The sequence below is a fragment of the Pleurodeles waltl genome, chromosome 11, assembly GCF_031143425.1.
Source record: "Pleurodeles waltl isolate 20211129_DDA chromosome 11, aPleWal1.hap1.20221129, whole genome shotgun sequence".
Classification (NCBI taxonomy): domain Eukaryota; kingdom Metazoa; phylum Chordata; class Amphibia; order Caudata; family Salamandridae; genus Pleurodeles; species Pleurodeles waltl.
The window spans coordinates 541,817,297-541,831,423 of NC_090450.1; the positions used below are offsets into that span (position 1 = coordinate 541,817,297).

The 14,127-nt window shown below is 42.6% G+C and overlaps 1 protein-coding gene across 2 annotated transcripts in view; it reads left to right on the forward strand.

The window, feature by feature from the left end:
- REEP4 (receptor accessory protein 4) overlaps window positions 1-12,040 on the forward strand; it is an 82,057-nt gene extending 70,017 nt beyond the window's left edge. For both annotated transcript variants that reach the window (XM_069213968.1, XM_069213970.1), the window contains exons 6-9: window positions 2,333-2,446; window positions 2,556-2,688; window positions 8,262-8,443; window positions 10,071-12,040. In XM_069213968.1, the coding sequence (XP_069070069.1) occupies window positions 2,333-2,446; window positions 2,556-2,688; window positions 8,262-8,443; window positions 10,071-10,136 (495 nt within the window). In that variant the 3' untranslated portion in view covers window positions 10,137-12,040. The remainder of the gene's footprint in view (window positions 1-2,332; window positions 2,447-2,555; window positions 2,689-8,261; window positions 8,444-10,070) is intronic.
- Window positions 12,041-14,127: the final 2,087 nt, after the last annotated feature.

Below are 14,127 nucleotides of genomic sequence, written 5' to 3' on the forward strand. Positions count from 1 at the left end.
CAGAAACCTCCTTTTTTTTTTTTTTTTTTTTTTAAATCCCCATCATCAAGGATTTTGTTGAAGGTTTGAAAAAGGTTTTCCCTCCCATTAGATTTCCTTCACCTCCCTGTGAGCTTAATATTGTACTCTCCTTTTGATCCTTTTCACAAAGCCTCCCTGCAACACGTCTCTTGGAAGACTGCTTTCCTTGGAGCAATAACATCAGTTCACTGGGTTAGCGAGATCCAAGCACTTTGGTCTCACAAACCATACACAGTCTTCCATTATGACAAAGTGGTTATGAGAACTCACCTGAAATTTCTCCCTGAAGCTATTTTGGGCTTTCATGCTAACCCAACCATATTTCTTCCAACATTCTTTCAGAACCCCTCATCTCCAGCGGAAAGATCTTTTCATTCCCTGGATGTGGGGAGAGTTTTGAAATTCTACCTAGAGAGGACATGTGAGATCCGCAGATGGAACCAACTCTTTATTAACTATGGTCCGATCTGTACGGGCTTGGCCTCTTCTAAACAGTCCATTTCCTGATTAATAGTTTCCTGTTATGTTATCAATAGGCTAACAAGACACTAACAGCTAAGCCTAAAGCACACTCCACTAGAGGCAAAGCAGCTACTGCTACATTACTGATAAATATCCCTATCCCAGATATTTGCAAAGCAGCCACTTGGAGATCTGTCCATACATTTACCAAGCATTACTGCCTGGATTCTGATGCCAGAGCAGATGCTCAAGTAGGACAGGCCTCCCTTAAGTAGGGATGGGCTTGCTACTCTATTCAGTGCTTACAACTTTAAATGGAAATCCCATACGAGAGAAGGAATGGTTTCTTACCTGTAACTCCAGTTGTTTCATAGGGGAATTTCCGTTGTAGTCATAAACAACCCTCCCAGGTTGATCGGACAGAACTCACCACTACAGTGATGTGTCAACACACACACACACACATATCTGCACTTAAGAAAATGTGTTGTGAAAAAGTGCTCCGGGGTCTTCGCACGTGGGCGGGACTATTCACTGCTTATGACTGTAACGGAAATCCCTCTACGAGAGAACAGGAGTAACAGGGAAGAAACCATTCCTTACTGTTACATAATAGTTCCCTTTTGAAGCTTTGAAATGTTATGTTTTTAAATGTAATCCTCTGAACCGTCTCCGCAGGGAGGCAGAATTTATGAAGGTTAAGCTTGAGCACCCATGAGAGTTAGCCTAAGAATCTGAAGAGGGTGCTTAATTAAATGGGCAAACTTGACACCGGTTGACCTATTTAATGTTTGCAGTTACAGAAGCACCATCAATTCCAGTGCCCAGCATGCTTATTTTTTCATTAAAACCTTTTGAGGATGGTATCGATCAGTTCCAAAATGACAATATTTTGTGCAAAAATGATGAATCTGTCATGGATTCAAAAGTAAGCACAGAACACTGAAGATAAGCACACCAGTGCTAGCCTCGTATTTTATTTTATGTAGGGTGTCTGATTCTATTTTAATGACCGACTTAGTGCAGAAAACCAAAGTGCCTCTGTGCTATCCCATCCTCTATTCCCAAAAGGCTGCTTTCCCCTTTGTCCTATTTTCTCTACTTTGCTGCAACAGTTGGCCTGTTTGTTTTTTGGAAATATTTTTGGCATGGATTACTTGTTTAAAATAGGCTTTGTAGCAGTGCTTTAGTATTCCACATTTTCCCAGACTTCTTTTAGTGATACTCTTATTGCATGTATAGTAGCGTTCCCGATTCCAATCCTTGGATGTTGTAGCTCATTTAGGGCTTTTGTCTGCTTAGTCAGATGTTGCTTCTATGCTTGTAAAGATACCTGATTTTCTTTACACTATTTGTCTACATTTTGCAGGCAGAAATTACTGAAAAGCAGCTACTAGGAAAAGAATATTGTTCCACTGGGACTTTTGTCCCCAGATAATGTACTACACGTCTGTCTCTTTAAAATCCTCCTTAGAATGATTGTGCTGTTTATGCAATCAAGGTTTTGCTCCTTATAAGATAATCCTTACGGATTTTACGAAGGATAAGGCAATGTGCAGTTTCGGGCATCTCTCTTTCAAGAGTGCTAGAACGTTGTCTACATTTTGTAAGAATTATAGTACTTGGATAAAACTCTATTCACAATGTTTACTTCAAACCCACTTGACTTTCCGGTCTTTTATTGCTTTAATTGGTTGTTCTCATGATTTTGCAATATGAATTACAAGTTGAAAGTTACTGTAACATTTTCTGCTTCATCAGACAAATAAGCAAATAGTTTATTTTCCTACACATTATTGAATTGAATCTTTGGGCTATGTCCTAATACTTTTTCTGGGCTGTCTTGCAGGAGATTGATGCCTACATAATCCAAGCAAAGGAGAGGAGCTACGAGACTATGGTGAACTTTGGGAGGAAAGGCCTGAATATTGCAGCTACGGCAGCCGTGCAGGCTGCATCTAAGGTACGTGAATAGGGGTGTTTTCGAAACAGGGGGATGCTTCTTCATCTGCATCAAATATTGCTGTTGACCTAGAGCTACATGTGCAGAGTGCTTATTACTCCTATTTCAGGGTCAGGGTGCTTTAGTCGGACGCCTGCGCAGTTTCAGCATGCAGGACCTGCGGGCGATGCCAGATGATGCTCCAATCCACTACAGAGACCCGCTGTACCCTGATGTACAAGACCTGAGGCGAAGACCCCTGGGTGAGTTCCATATGTTTCTTAGCACTACTTATCCTGTTGAGTTTAGGACCAGCCCAAGAATGGGAGAATTGCTAGAGGACTGAGGTCCTTCATGTCATGCCTTTAAGTGTTTCTAAAAGTTACATAATGCAAAATGAATTAAATGCACTGTTCCATTCCCTGCACAGTAGTGAACCATTTGGAAAAACAAAACCATGTTATGTAGATTTCCAGAAATAGCTGCACAGGTTTAATTTGACTTTAGAGGCAGAATTTGTACCATATCATGTGAAGGCTAAACTCCACTAGTGGGTGGCCTCTCAAAAATCTGTGATTAGTGTTCCATTCTTCATTCTGAACCATTGGTTCTCCATCGTGGTTAAGTCCCATAGAATGGAGATGGAGTACTTACGAGTTTTGTCATATTTTGGATCAGGTGCACCATGTGATCATTGTAGAGTTGTGGTCTTTTTTTGTTTTTTTCTCGGAGTGCATGCTTCATGTGTGCACTCTGGAGCAGAAGACCTTTCTCCTGTGCTTAAGGCGCAAGTATGTTGCGGTAAACCCACAATCCCACTTCCGCATTTTATATCCAGAGACCAGGTTGACTTTAAGCTTCTTGACATGAGCTCTCTGTTAATCTCCACCTTTCACGGAACAAAAGTAGAGTCTGCCCCTATATTCTAGTTCAGTATAGCGATACTGAGCAAATACACCTGGAAGTCTTTGAAAGATGCTTAAATCTGCTAGCATTTCTTGTGCTACTTCCCTTTAGATCTACATTCCAATGTCCGGATTTCCACTTAAAATGTAGATCTTTCTTAATATGTGGATTGGAAAGCTACCCAAGCATTGGATTTGTCATTTTGTGGGGGTTTCTGCACCTTGCTATGTGTGTCTGGAGGTCCACTCTCAATTTTGCCAGTTGTCCAGTGGATTAAACATGATGGTAGCTTAAATCTAATTCACTAAAGGGAGTGGGGGTTGTCACACATTTGTGTGGGCCTATAAAGCTCTTCAGGAAGGTCTTACAGTGTCTCACATTCAGAAGCTATAAGTAAGCGTGGCAGAGTTTGCCCTCTGACACTGAACAGAGGAGTTCAAAAGGGGGAGGCAGGGCTAACAAGATATTGGGAATGCAGAAGTGAAGTAAGTTGTTGGCACACAGGACTGTAACTTGAGAGGACTGAGTACAGGAAAAAGAGGACTGCTCCAAATGGGCATAGAAAATTGAGCTGTTGCGACGTCCACAAAGTAGGAGAGTGGTAGGTCTTACTGTGACCCTTCCCCTGGAAAGGAGAGAATAGTGGAGGAGAACATTCTTACACCTGTACCATTCATCCAATAGGAAACATTAGACCTACCATGAAGCATGCATCTAACTCAGTGCCAATACACAATATTTGTGGCATTGCTGTGCTTACAAACACACGCCTCTTCCAGCAACAATATTCCACACATAGAAAGTACCATGAGACCCATCTAACACTGGTCTGATATTCTATACAATTTAGGATCAACAAGCATGCAACAGTTCCTACGAGAATTGAGACACACACTAGTGCATGTTTCTTGAATTGCACTTTGGTGTGCAGAGCTATCCAGATATGACTGATGTTTAGCAGTTACTATGCACACAACAGTCCCACTAAGTAAAATACAACATCACACTGAACATATTAACATGTCATTGAGGACACATTCAGCAAAGTTCTGATATTCCATATAGTTTGGTAGCACCAAGCTCTGCTGTATCAACTAGAATAATAAGCCAACAGAACAGTCAGAAACAGAACGGTGATCAATGTCTGCTTAGAGGCGCATATACTTGTAAAACACCAAGCTCACAGTGAAGCTCCTCTCTTCATAAAACAATACATACTAAATAGCACCCACTGAGCCCCTCTCGACTAGGCAGATGCTGTGGTGCTATGGGCACCATAACTCATTATCTCCTATGCATTACTTGTTACCTCCTATGCATTCCTCTTGCCAGGCGGTGCATACCCCAACCTTTCAGATGGGGTGTGTGTGTGTGTGTGTGTGTGTGTGTGTGTGTGTGTGTGTGTGTGTATATGTATATGTGTATATGTGTGTGTATATATATATGATGAGAAAAAAAGAGAACGAACACTTCTGATGACCGTTTCAAACATTCAAACAGAAAATGGACTCTGGGAGATAGTTACTCATTCAGTGTATCAAGGTACCCAAACCTTACAGCTCATTGCAATGCCACACTAATAGTAGTACAGTGCTATGCAATTGTCTATTAAAATAACATTTTCTTGGGCTGTTACATGTACTTCTCACTGGTCACAGACCGCATTCACTTTGGGATCTAAATGGAATGGTATCTGATATAATCCATTTAATGTTTAAACCTATGGCATCAATAGAGCTTCATGTGATGTTTTGGTAAACTGTAAATTGATTGTGGTCTCTTCAACCCAATGAATCTGTGGTCTTCTGGCTCGGACTTCCTCAGAGCCTTCCATAGTTTTCATAAGGGCACCGCTGTTAGAAAAGGCCCCTTTAGTCCTTTTAAGTTCTTTAAAATATTTGTGCACCAAGTGATCTGTTAATCTGTTATTTCTGCATTGTAGGATCTTCATTGATAGTTATAAACTTAGAATAATTCTGTGCTGCCTGCGTGGACACCAGAACACCTTCAATATTGTTTTAGATTTTATTGTGTTTTAATTGTGTCCATCACTTGCATCATTTTCTTCATAGTTGCGGTGTAGACTCAGTGATTTATTTTTCATTGAAATTCTGAAGCAGCGTAGTAAGAATAGTAGTGAGGAAAAAAAGGCTTTTTTAAGATCTGGAACACTTTGTCATAGAAAAAAGGCTGACCCTGACATAGGCAGCATGAGAGGGAAACCAGTCCCATAGGCTAACACTGAAAGCTTGAAATAGTCTGTACCTTTAAGGACCCCTGAGAGACCCCTTCCCAGAATGCACTGCAGTAGCAGTTTGCTTGAGGGAGTCAGTTCTTTTTTCCGGCTCCATAAGGCAGGATCTCTGAATACCTCAGTGGATTTTTCTTTTCACCATATATCTGTGAGAAGATTTTTCTATGAGCTTTTCAAACCTTTTTGACTTGACATCTCCTCACTTGCACTGTCGAAGACATTTTTGCTTATTTTCCTCTTTGTGGAAGTGTATTTTCTATTTAAAAATGCCAGCTCTCTTCACAAAGTGCCCTTCATGTGGCAGGAAAAAATCATCTTCAGATGCCCATCAAGTATGTGTGGTATGTTAATCACCTCAACACACCACTAAGGGCTGTGATATTTGTATTAAAAAAAAAAAAGTCAAAAATAAATCTTAAAGATACAGAAGGCATAAGACTACGTAGCTGTATGGAGGACAGGAAAAAAGAACAGGAGAGGAAGAAAAGGAGGAGAATGGAAAGATCTTTATCACATATCTCCCCACAAAAGAAATAAAAAGCAGTTAGACTCAAGATCTGTTGCCAAAAACTCTCCAGCTCAACATCATCACACCGTTCTCGTTGACGGCAAGCCTCGACGTCAAAGCCGTCGCTGTCAGAAGATCCTGTTCATCTTGCAGACCAGGTTCAACGCTGACGGGACACCAACGACGTCACTGTTCAACGTCAAGATCTACAGCGAGACTCTCCACGATGCCCGGAATCTTCACACTGGCACACTTGCGATCGACGTCGAGATCTAATAGGTCGCTGTCAATAACTGATGTCAATTTCTCACCATTTGACTCGCAACACTCGAAGTCTATGCCTGATACCCACTCAACGTCAGAGGCATATGTCACCGCCTAGAGGTATATCTTCTCTTAAATGACCTCATATGACGTCCATGACACCTGAATCGACGTCAATAACCTTTTGTAAAGACATTTCTATGTTCTCATCTCACTGGTCAGGCTCTTCACAACTTTCAGACCCTCCTTCACCTGAACAAGACTTAAGCCTGCCTCCACTACGACCCATTAAACCACATAAAGACCCTCTACAAGTTCATTTAACACCATTAAATCTCTAACTGGTAAGACAATGCAACAGACAGAGCGGCCTCTGTGTCCCCAATTAGAAAATGGAAAGCCCCATCACCAGTCAAAACAAGACCGGCATCCCCTAGTACAACATCTTCATCTTCAAGGTCTAGATCACCAGACTCTACTACCACTTCTTACACTCACACTTCCCCAGGAAAGTCTCCAAGTAGGGTTTCACCAATGGATGACATCTTAACATTTCAAGATGCTCTTATAAGGGGAGCCTCTAAATTAAAAATGCAGTTGGACACCCCTCAACCTTCAGTGTCTGTCACATTGAAGACCCTGCAACCCAGGTCTTCCACTAGACCTCTTCTTCCACTAGACTAACATCCTTACAAATACTGAGCACTCGGGGCAGTAAGGCTCTTTGCAAAGAAGGCCAGATCTGCTGCATGTTTCAAGGTTGTATTAACATCTCTAAAGCCTGCCTGTGAAGTGGGATCGACAAATTTATCTCCACCAATCCATTTAACCACAAAGCATAGACGCATTGTCAGGACATTACTAGCCCAAAATAATGTTAATCTGTCAACAGTACTCAGTTAAAACGGTTTAGATTTCCCTTTTTTTTTCTTCTAATTTTTAAACATAAATGGTTATTATAAAGTCCTTGTACATAAGTCATGTGGCACTGTCCCATAGAAAATATCCAACATCATTTTTAAATACTGAGGCATAAATCAGACCTTTATATGTCTGCAGAAGTTCCCCTTAGACTGGGAGCTTTTAGTAGGCATAGTTCTTTAGCAACAGATCAAACCGTCTCCTCAATGTCAGAATCATATTCCCCCCCCCCCCCCCCCCCCCCCGCCGCCGCCAACCTTTCATGTAAAGTACTTTATCTCCAGTAGTCTTTACCAAAAACCCTTTGTTCCGTTTTCAGAATTATTCTGGTAACCAAATATTTAGGTCTCAATAGTTCCATATGCCTGTGTTCTTCCCATTTCGTCATGATCCTTCAAAGCTTTCATAGTCCTTGATTTTTAACTTGTGGGGCTTTGTAGTTTGGTATTCGACAATGTCCACCTTTGCTTGACATACTGCCTGTGTCTCAGTAAACAAAAAAATACACACACACACACACACACACACACACACACACACACACACACACACACACACACACACACACACACACACACACACACACACACACACACACACACACACACACACACACACACACACACACACACACACACACACACACACACACACACACACACACACACACACACACACACACACACACACACACACACACACACACACACACACACACACACACACACACACACCCTTTGAATGCTTGGTAAATAGACTAACCACAGACGTAAGCACATACTACTTTATTTCTAGCTTTACCCCTTCCTGTAACTCTCCTAATGATTCCAGTGTCACCAAGTCTTCCAAATTTAGGCTTGTATTGTAATATTTCTAGATGAGGTGGGTTTGCAGTATGCAGCAGTAGAGAAGTGGGTGGCAGGGGTTGACATGTAGTTGTGGCTTCACCATTTTTCAGTTTACAACATCCTCTGCCCCATTAGGGTATGATGGTCCCACTGGTCTGCACTCTGGGCAGGAGAGCGACTCCATGGACGAGCACTGGTCTGACTCTGAGGTGACGGATGCCCGCACTACAGCTCGAACCCGTGAAGTTCCTGTCTCCAAACCGCTGAGCAGAAGCCAGAGCTTGCGTGTGTCTAAGAAGAAGCCACTGGTTCGAGAGGTAAGGATCTTACCAGGTTCTTCATGGTAGGCTTTGAGATGGACTTGCAGGGGCTTAGGATCACAGACAGTAGACTGTTGAATACACTTTCATATTCCAGTCTGGCTGCCATGAAAGGGCTCCTGTCGGATCTTCCTTTTCCCAACAGTACTGCCCATGAAATGGTTATTAAAAGAGCTGATCCATGGACTGCTGTCCTTGCAATGTTATTCCAGGAGCTCAAGCACTATGAGTTTACTGCTGTTCATGGGAAGAGGTTATCATAGGCAGTTTGGACCTTTACTAGGTACTGATTAACTGTTGTCTATGGGAAGACCCTAATTAACATGATTGGGTTGAGAAAGTAAGTTATGGTGTCCTTCTTGAATTGTTAGCTTAGCTAGATGATTTGGCCCATGTGTGGGGTGCTTCAGTTAGTGGGCCTCATCCAGATATTGCAGCTCACTTGATCACTGGGCTTTTTAGTCCTGTCCGAGAAGTACAGAGGAGCTGGAGAGTATGGGGTGCTGTTACCTATGTTTAAACTCTTACAAGAGATATTCCTTGATGTATACTGCTGCCCCTATAAAGGTTCATAAGACGTATTGCCCATTGTTGGGGGTGGGGGGGACCCAGTGAAAAACAATGCCTTACTCAGGACTGCTACCAATTGTAAAGCATTTAGGTGCTGTGGTTCAATTGATTGGACAATTACTGCTGACCTTAGCGAGGGCTTTTACAAGCACTGTACCTTAATGTGTGCTTTTAACCATATTTGGGCTCCCACAGAAGGTGGAGCTGACTGCATACTGCTGCTGATGTAGTGTCATTGGGAAGCAGTGGCATAGACGACTTATTGGCTGTTAAGTGAGAGGTCTCTGAAACATGTTTGGGGCCCCTACTACTTTCCTTGGTAGTGGTTCTTCAGAACTATGGCTTAATCATGTATTGTTGCCCAGAACAGCGGCTCAGGAGAGCTGGAATTCAGCAGTGACCTCATTTGGGCAACAGTACCTGATAGTGAAGTGTCTGTATTTGTATGTTCATGGGGTGGAGTTGAAAAGGAGGGTGGGAAGCTGGTTCTGTAACTGGGCCTTCTCGAGACACTGTTATACATGGAGTGGTTTGTTCCGGATGCGGATCTCCCTCAAGAGGTGGGCATGCCTGGTTCCACTGCCCATGAGGGTTCCACTTAGGCAAGACTAAGCTTTCACTGGCTTAGAGGATATGATCCTTCTCCTGTGACACAGACCCTCAATGTCTGCTGATAGAGGAGAATGCCATGAGATATTCACTAAGAGCAGTGTGTAACTGAAGTTGGAATTGGCTGTTTGATATCAAGGGGGGGAGGGCTGAATTTTTGTGTATTAATAGTTAATAATCCCTGTTAGTTTAGGGCGCATGGTTCTGGTTTATCTTCTCCCTAGTTTTCTCACCCTTGTACCTCTGGCCATGTCTTATCCTGGCTTGGACCTTTTTGTGTCCTACCTGCTTGTTCTCTACCAGTGTCCTGCTCTATTATTTACAAACCAAGTCTTTTAACATGTGTCTGTGTTGTTATTTTATTTTTGCCCTTTCTTTAAAATAGGGAATTTTTCTGCCATCTGACCCTGTAATGTAATGTAATATCATGTTTTCTTGGTTATAGGGCTCCGCCAGGATGGGAAAGCTGCGCACCAAGAAGAAAGTTGTGCAGTCAGACCAGGACAGCTAGTGGTCTAGTGACCTGGATGATGAACACTACTGGTCTTATTCTGAGGAAAGGGCCAGGCCCCCCGGCCCAGTGTATATCTTGGCACTGATGCTTTTGACAAAAGCTCCCAGTCCGTTACTGAAGACAAGGAGTGTTGTGAGGCTAGAACATTTTTCTGTCCTTCTTAATTTATCTGTTTGGGTAAGTCTCTGCCTCCCCCGATGGTGCTGCTTACCCACTGTAGTCCTAATTTTGGAGCTGCTTTGGCAGGTAACTTCTGCAGGGTCCTAATTCTTCCCGTCCTACAACATACCCTCCACCCCCCTTTTCTGTTGGACCCTAGGAAGGTCGTCCACCTACATTCTGCTTGGCATCTTTGCGCTATGCCTTTCAGACAATCAGACTGTACGGCCTGCAGTGTTCCCTCGCCCCAGTAAAGGACTCTTAGTTTGGCAACCCAGCATTTTGGTCTGGATGCTAAACTCAGCATGAGGAATTTCACAAGATCCTGTTTAGATTAGCACAGTCTCCTCAAAAAGCAATAATTTAGCCAAATTATCTTCTCACCTAGCCTCACTCTTCAAAATGGAATCCAATGCTTTACTACTTGAACTTTGACACTACAGTTCTTTGCATTTGTGGATCCAGGAGCGCCTAAATCACTATCATTCCTCAGGGGCACCATGAATGTGCTTTCTGAAGGGAGTACGAATCCTTGGTGTGGTTAACTCTGCAGTACTACACATGCCCTCATCAGTTCCCTTGTTAACTGTTACACTATGTAGGCAGAACAGGACGATTACAATACCTGGTATAAAAATGCTGATGTTTTCTGGTGTGGTATGAAATCATGTCCTCAACACATCCATTTTTGTTTCAGCGTTACTTCCTTATGCCCCTCCCCTTCATTACCCCCGGCATGCATCAGCATTCCTCCTCCTTGACTTTTCTCCTCCTGCTCTCTAGAAATTTCCTCAAGCATTTCTGTTGTTCATTTCCCTTTCTATCCTGTATGTACAAGCCCTTCTCTACTTGTGAAACTCTGCCCCTTCTGCATTAATCTGTGCCCCTTCTCTTGTGCACGTCATGCCCCCTCATGTGTACATGTGAACTTAAAGCACCTAATTTACCTTATGTTGATTTTGAGTTGCTTTTCAGCTTGGGGCCATTAATTTATGTGACTGTTGCATGCTTGTCCTTTCTGCTTCTAAAGGAAAGGCCAGCTTCACCCCTCTTCTTCTTAATGACCTCCAGTACCATGGAGCTCTGGTCGTTGACCTGAGTTTTCACTTAAATGCTGGCAGAATGTCTTTAATGACCTATGTGTTAAACAGATAGTTGTATATTTGTTACTCTAACCAACTAAATGTAAAGGGAAGCAGTTACTGTTGGGGGTCAGAAGAGGAACCCCTAAACTGTGGTTTCTGCATGGTATCACTACATACTGCCCCTTAAGAAGTATTGCTACCTCCTACAGGCAACTTCTTGAACCTTGTGAGTATGATGAAAATGTTGAGCCAAGTTGAAATGACCCGTCGTGTTGTATAGCATGGTCGTTTTATGCAGACATAATGTTATGAGCCGCTGCTACCTGATTTACAAGACCGAAGAGTACTACTGCACGTTCAACAGTAATCAGCAGAGGAGATAACCCCTGGGACCAGCAATCCAGTCTTAACATTGTGTGTCCAATACGCATGCCCAAGGGCCTACCTGAGTCCCCAACGTGGCCTTCTATCCATACTTTTTATAGGCACTCTGTGTGTTTCTACAGCAGCTTTTTATTCCCCACAGGATCCTTTTACTTGAAATTGAACACTTGACCGACTTATTCCAACTCTTCCTGTTTCTTGGACCACCGTACTTTTTTAACGCCAAAGTCTATATTGTACATTTTTAAGCAATATTAAACGTTTTCAAGTGTATTTGTTGCCTTTATTTTACTGTAATTAGTCAAAGGTTTACCAGAATTTGTTGATTTGTGTTTTTGTTAAGGGGGTGTGAAGGGGGAAGCAGGTAATGGGAATGAAAGGTAATTCTCTACTTTAATTTAAATTAAGTTAATCACCTGGCAAATTTGTCCAGTGTCAACAATGTTAAAAAATAATTGTATCTTGTCTCTGTTCTACTGGGCAAAAACACAAGTGTGGCTATGCCTCATAGTCTCTGTATTGAGGCAAAGATAGCTACCACAGACGTGCTTAGTATTGAAATGAACGTGCGGCTATCTAATGGATCTTACTCTGGTAAGTGTAGTAATACTTGTACAGGAATGATAACTGTAGGCCTTGTGGTTTTCGATCTATAAAACAGAAGCAACCACTCCTTTAAAAACACCCTTGCTTTTTTGAGTCACTAGGAAACGTTTTCTATTTGTTCTTCTGGACATCACAGAAATTAACAGCTTCCAAGTTCATTCTTAAATTAATTACAAATTGGCACAGAAGGATTTGCACAATGTGTGGAATGGATACCTTCCAAAGGATCATGGCTGATGGTTGGCAAACCTGTGAAAAGTTCAAACAAATGACTCCTAAAGTTTAGGTCAAATCATGCATGATCTTAAAACCTCATGTCAAAAACAAAACCACTTTCCTCAAAAGACTTATTGTTGAGCACAAAACATTGCTAGGTAAACTGAAGCATTACACAGAAACATGTGATGAAAGGCAAGAAGACCTACTCTATAATAAGTGTTATGCCACAAAGTGAACACATTTTAACCATGTGTATTAGAGCAGGCCAACAATGTTGTTTTATAAACGATGCCATTCTTATTGAGTATCTCTCAATTGTAAACTTTTAGAAGTATCACATGATCTACCAACAATACTGTGCATATCAAAGAAGGTGTGTGACTAGATGCATGTGCTATGCATGCTCCTGTCATGTAGTGTTGCACATGCCTATTGTTGTTTTTCTTCAAAGTTGTTTTTGAGTTGAAAGACCACTTGTCACTCCACAGTTGCTCTGCAGTGCACCAGGACAAAAACTCCACCTCAGATTGTGTTCTTCAGCCATTGGATTCAGTTGTTTGAGTGGTAGCTATCATACTGACAACACTTTATCACCTGGAACAGTGTTTCAGACTTAGACCTCCAGCCACGTGAAAATTCTTTACATTCTTCAGTGCCATCCACCAGGAGCTGAGTTCCATGAACAAGCCACACTCGACACCATAACAGGCAATTAGCTGGACAGCAACCAGGTACCTTCAAAGACAATTGCTGTTGAAGATGCTCACAAAGATTCAGGTCTTATTTGGAGAATAGCTTGGAGGTGTGAGGTGTGAGGTGTGAGGTGTGAGGTGTGGGGGGTGGGGGGGAGGGAGTGTGGGGGCTGTTATGGAGCAAACACCGTTCTAATTCTATCCCTATTGTAATACTATATTCTTCTGGTTGGACCAACACATAGTCAGCGATTTGTACTTGTTTCACCAGCATAACAAGGTGGCCTGGAAAGCATTTCAGTGCAAAAAGACTCTAGTATACTGACGGACTGTGTACGGGCACACCATAGAATGCAGCTCCACAAGTTGCCCGAGACACAAGATGTTTTCATTCAGGACAATATCTTCTGTGAGTGAGAAGAATCGGGCATGTTGGGCCTTCTGCTGGTACAAGGACATAAAAGCCTGGAGGTGCTGTCCTCAGAGGTCTGAGGCAAAAGAAGACCTCCATGTCGAAAAACCCAAGGGCCCTAAGGCAAAGACCACACCCTGGGCCTTTATCCCTACTAAAACGCTTAAGTGACAAAAACCTCAAAAGAATCCACTGGCCATGGTAGAACACCACCCCTGAGGGAGACTAGCATTGAGATCCGACTTTAAAAGGCGCCGATCTTTAGGTCCATCTACACAAGCTGAATTCACTTGGCAAAGGGCACTGAGCTGTGCCAACCATCACCACCTCGACCCAGATGCATCCATAAACCTGCTTTGGTTTCAAAGTCAGTGCCAAGTCAGCCAGCCAGACCTGCCTCGAGGTCTTTGCTGAAAGAATTCGACTCCGTG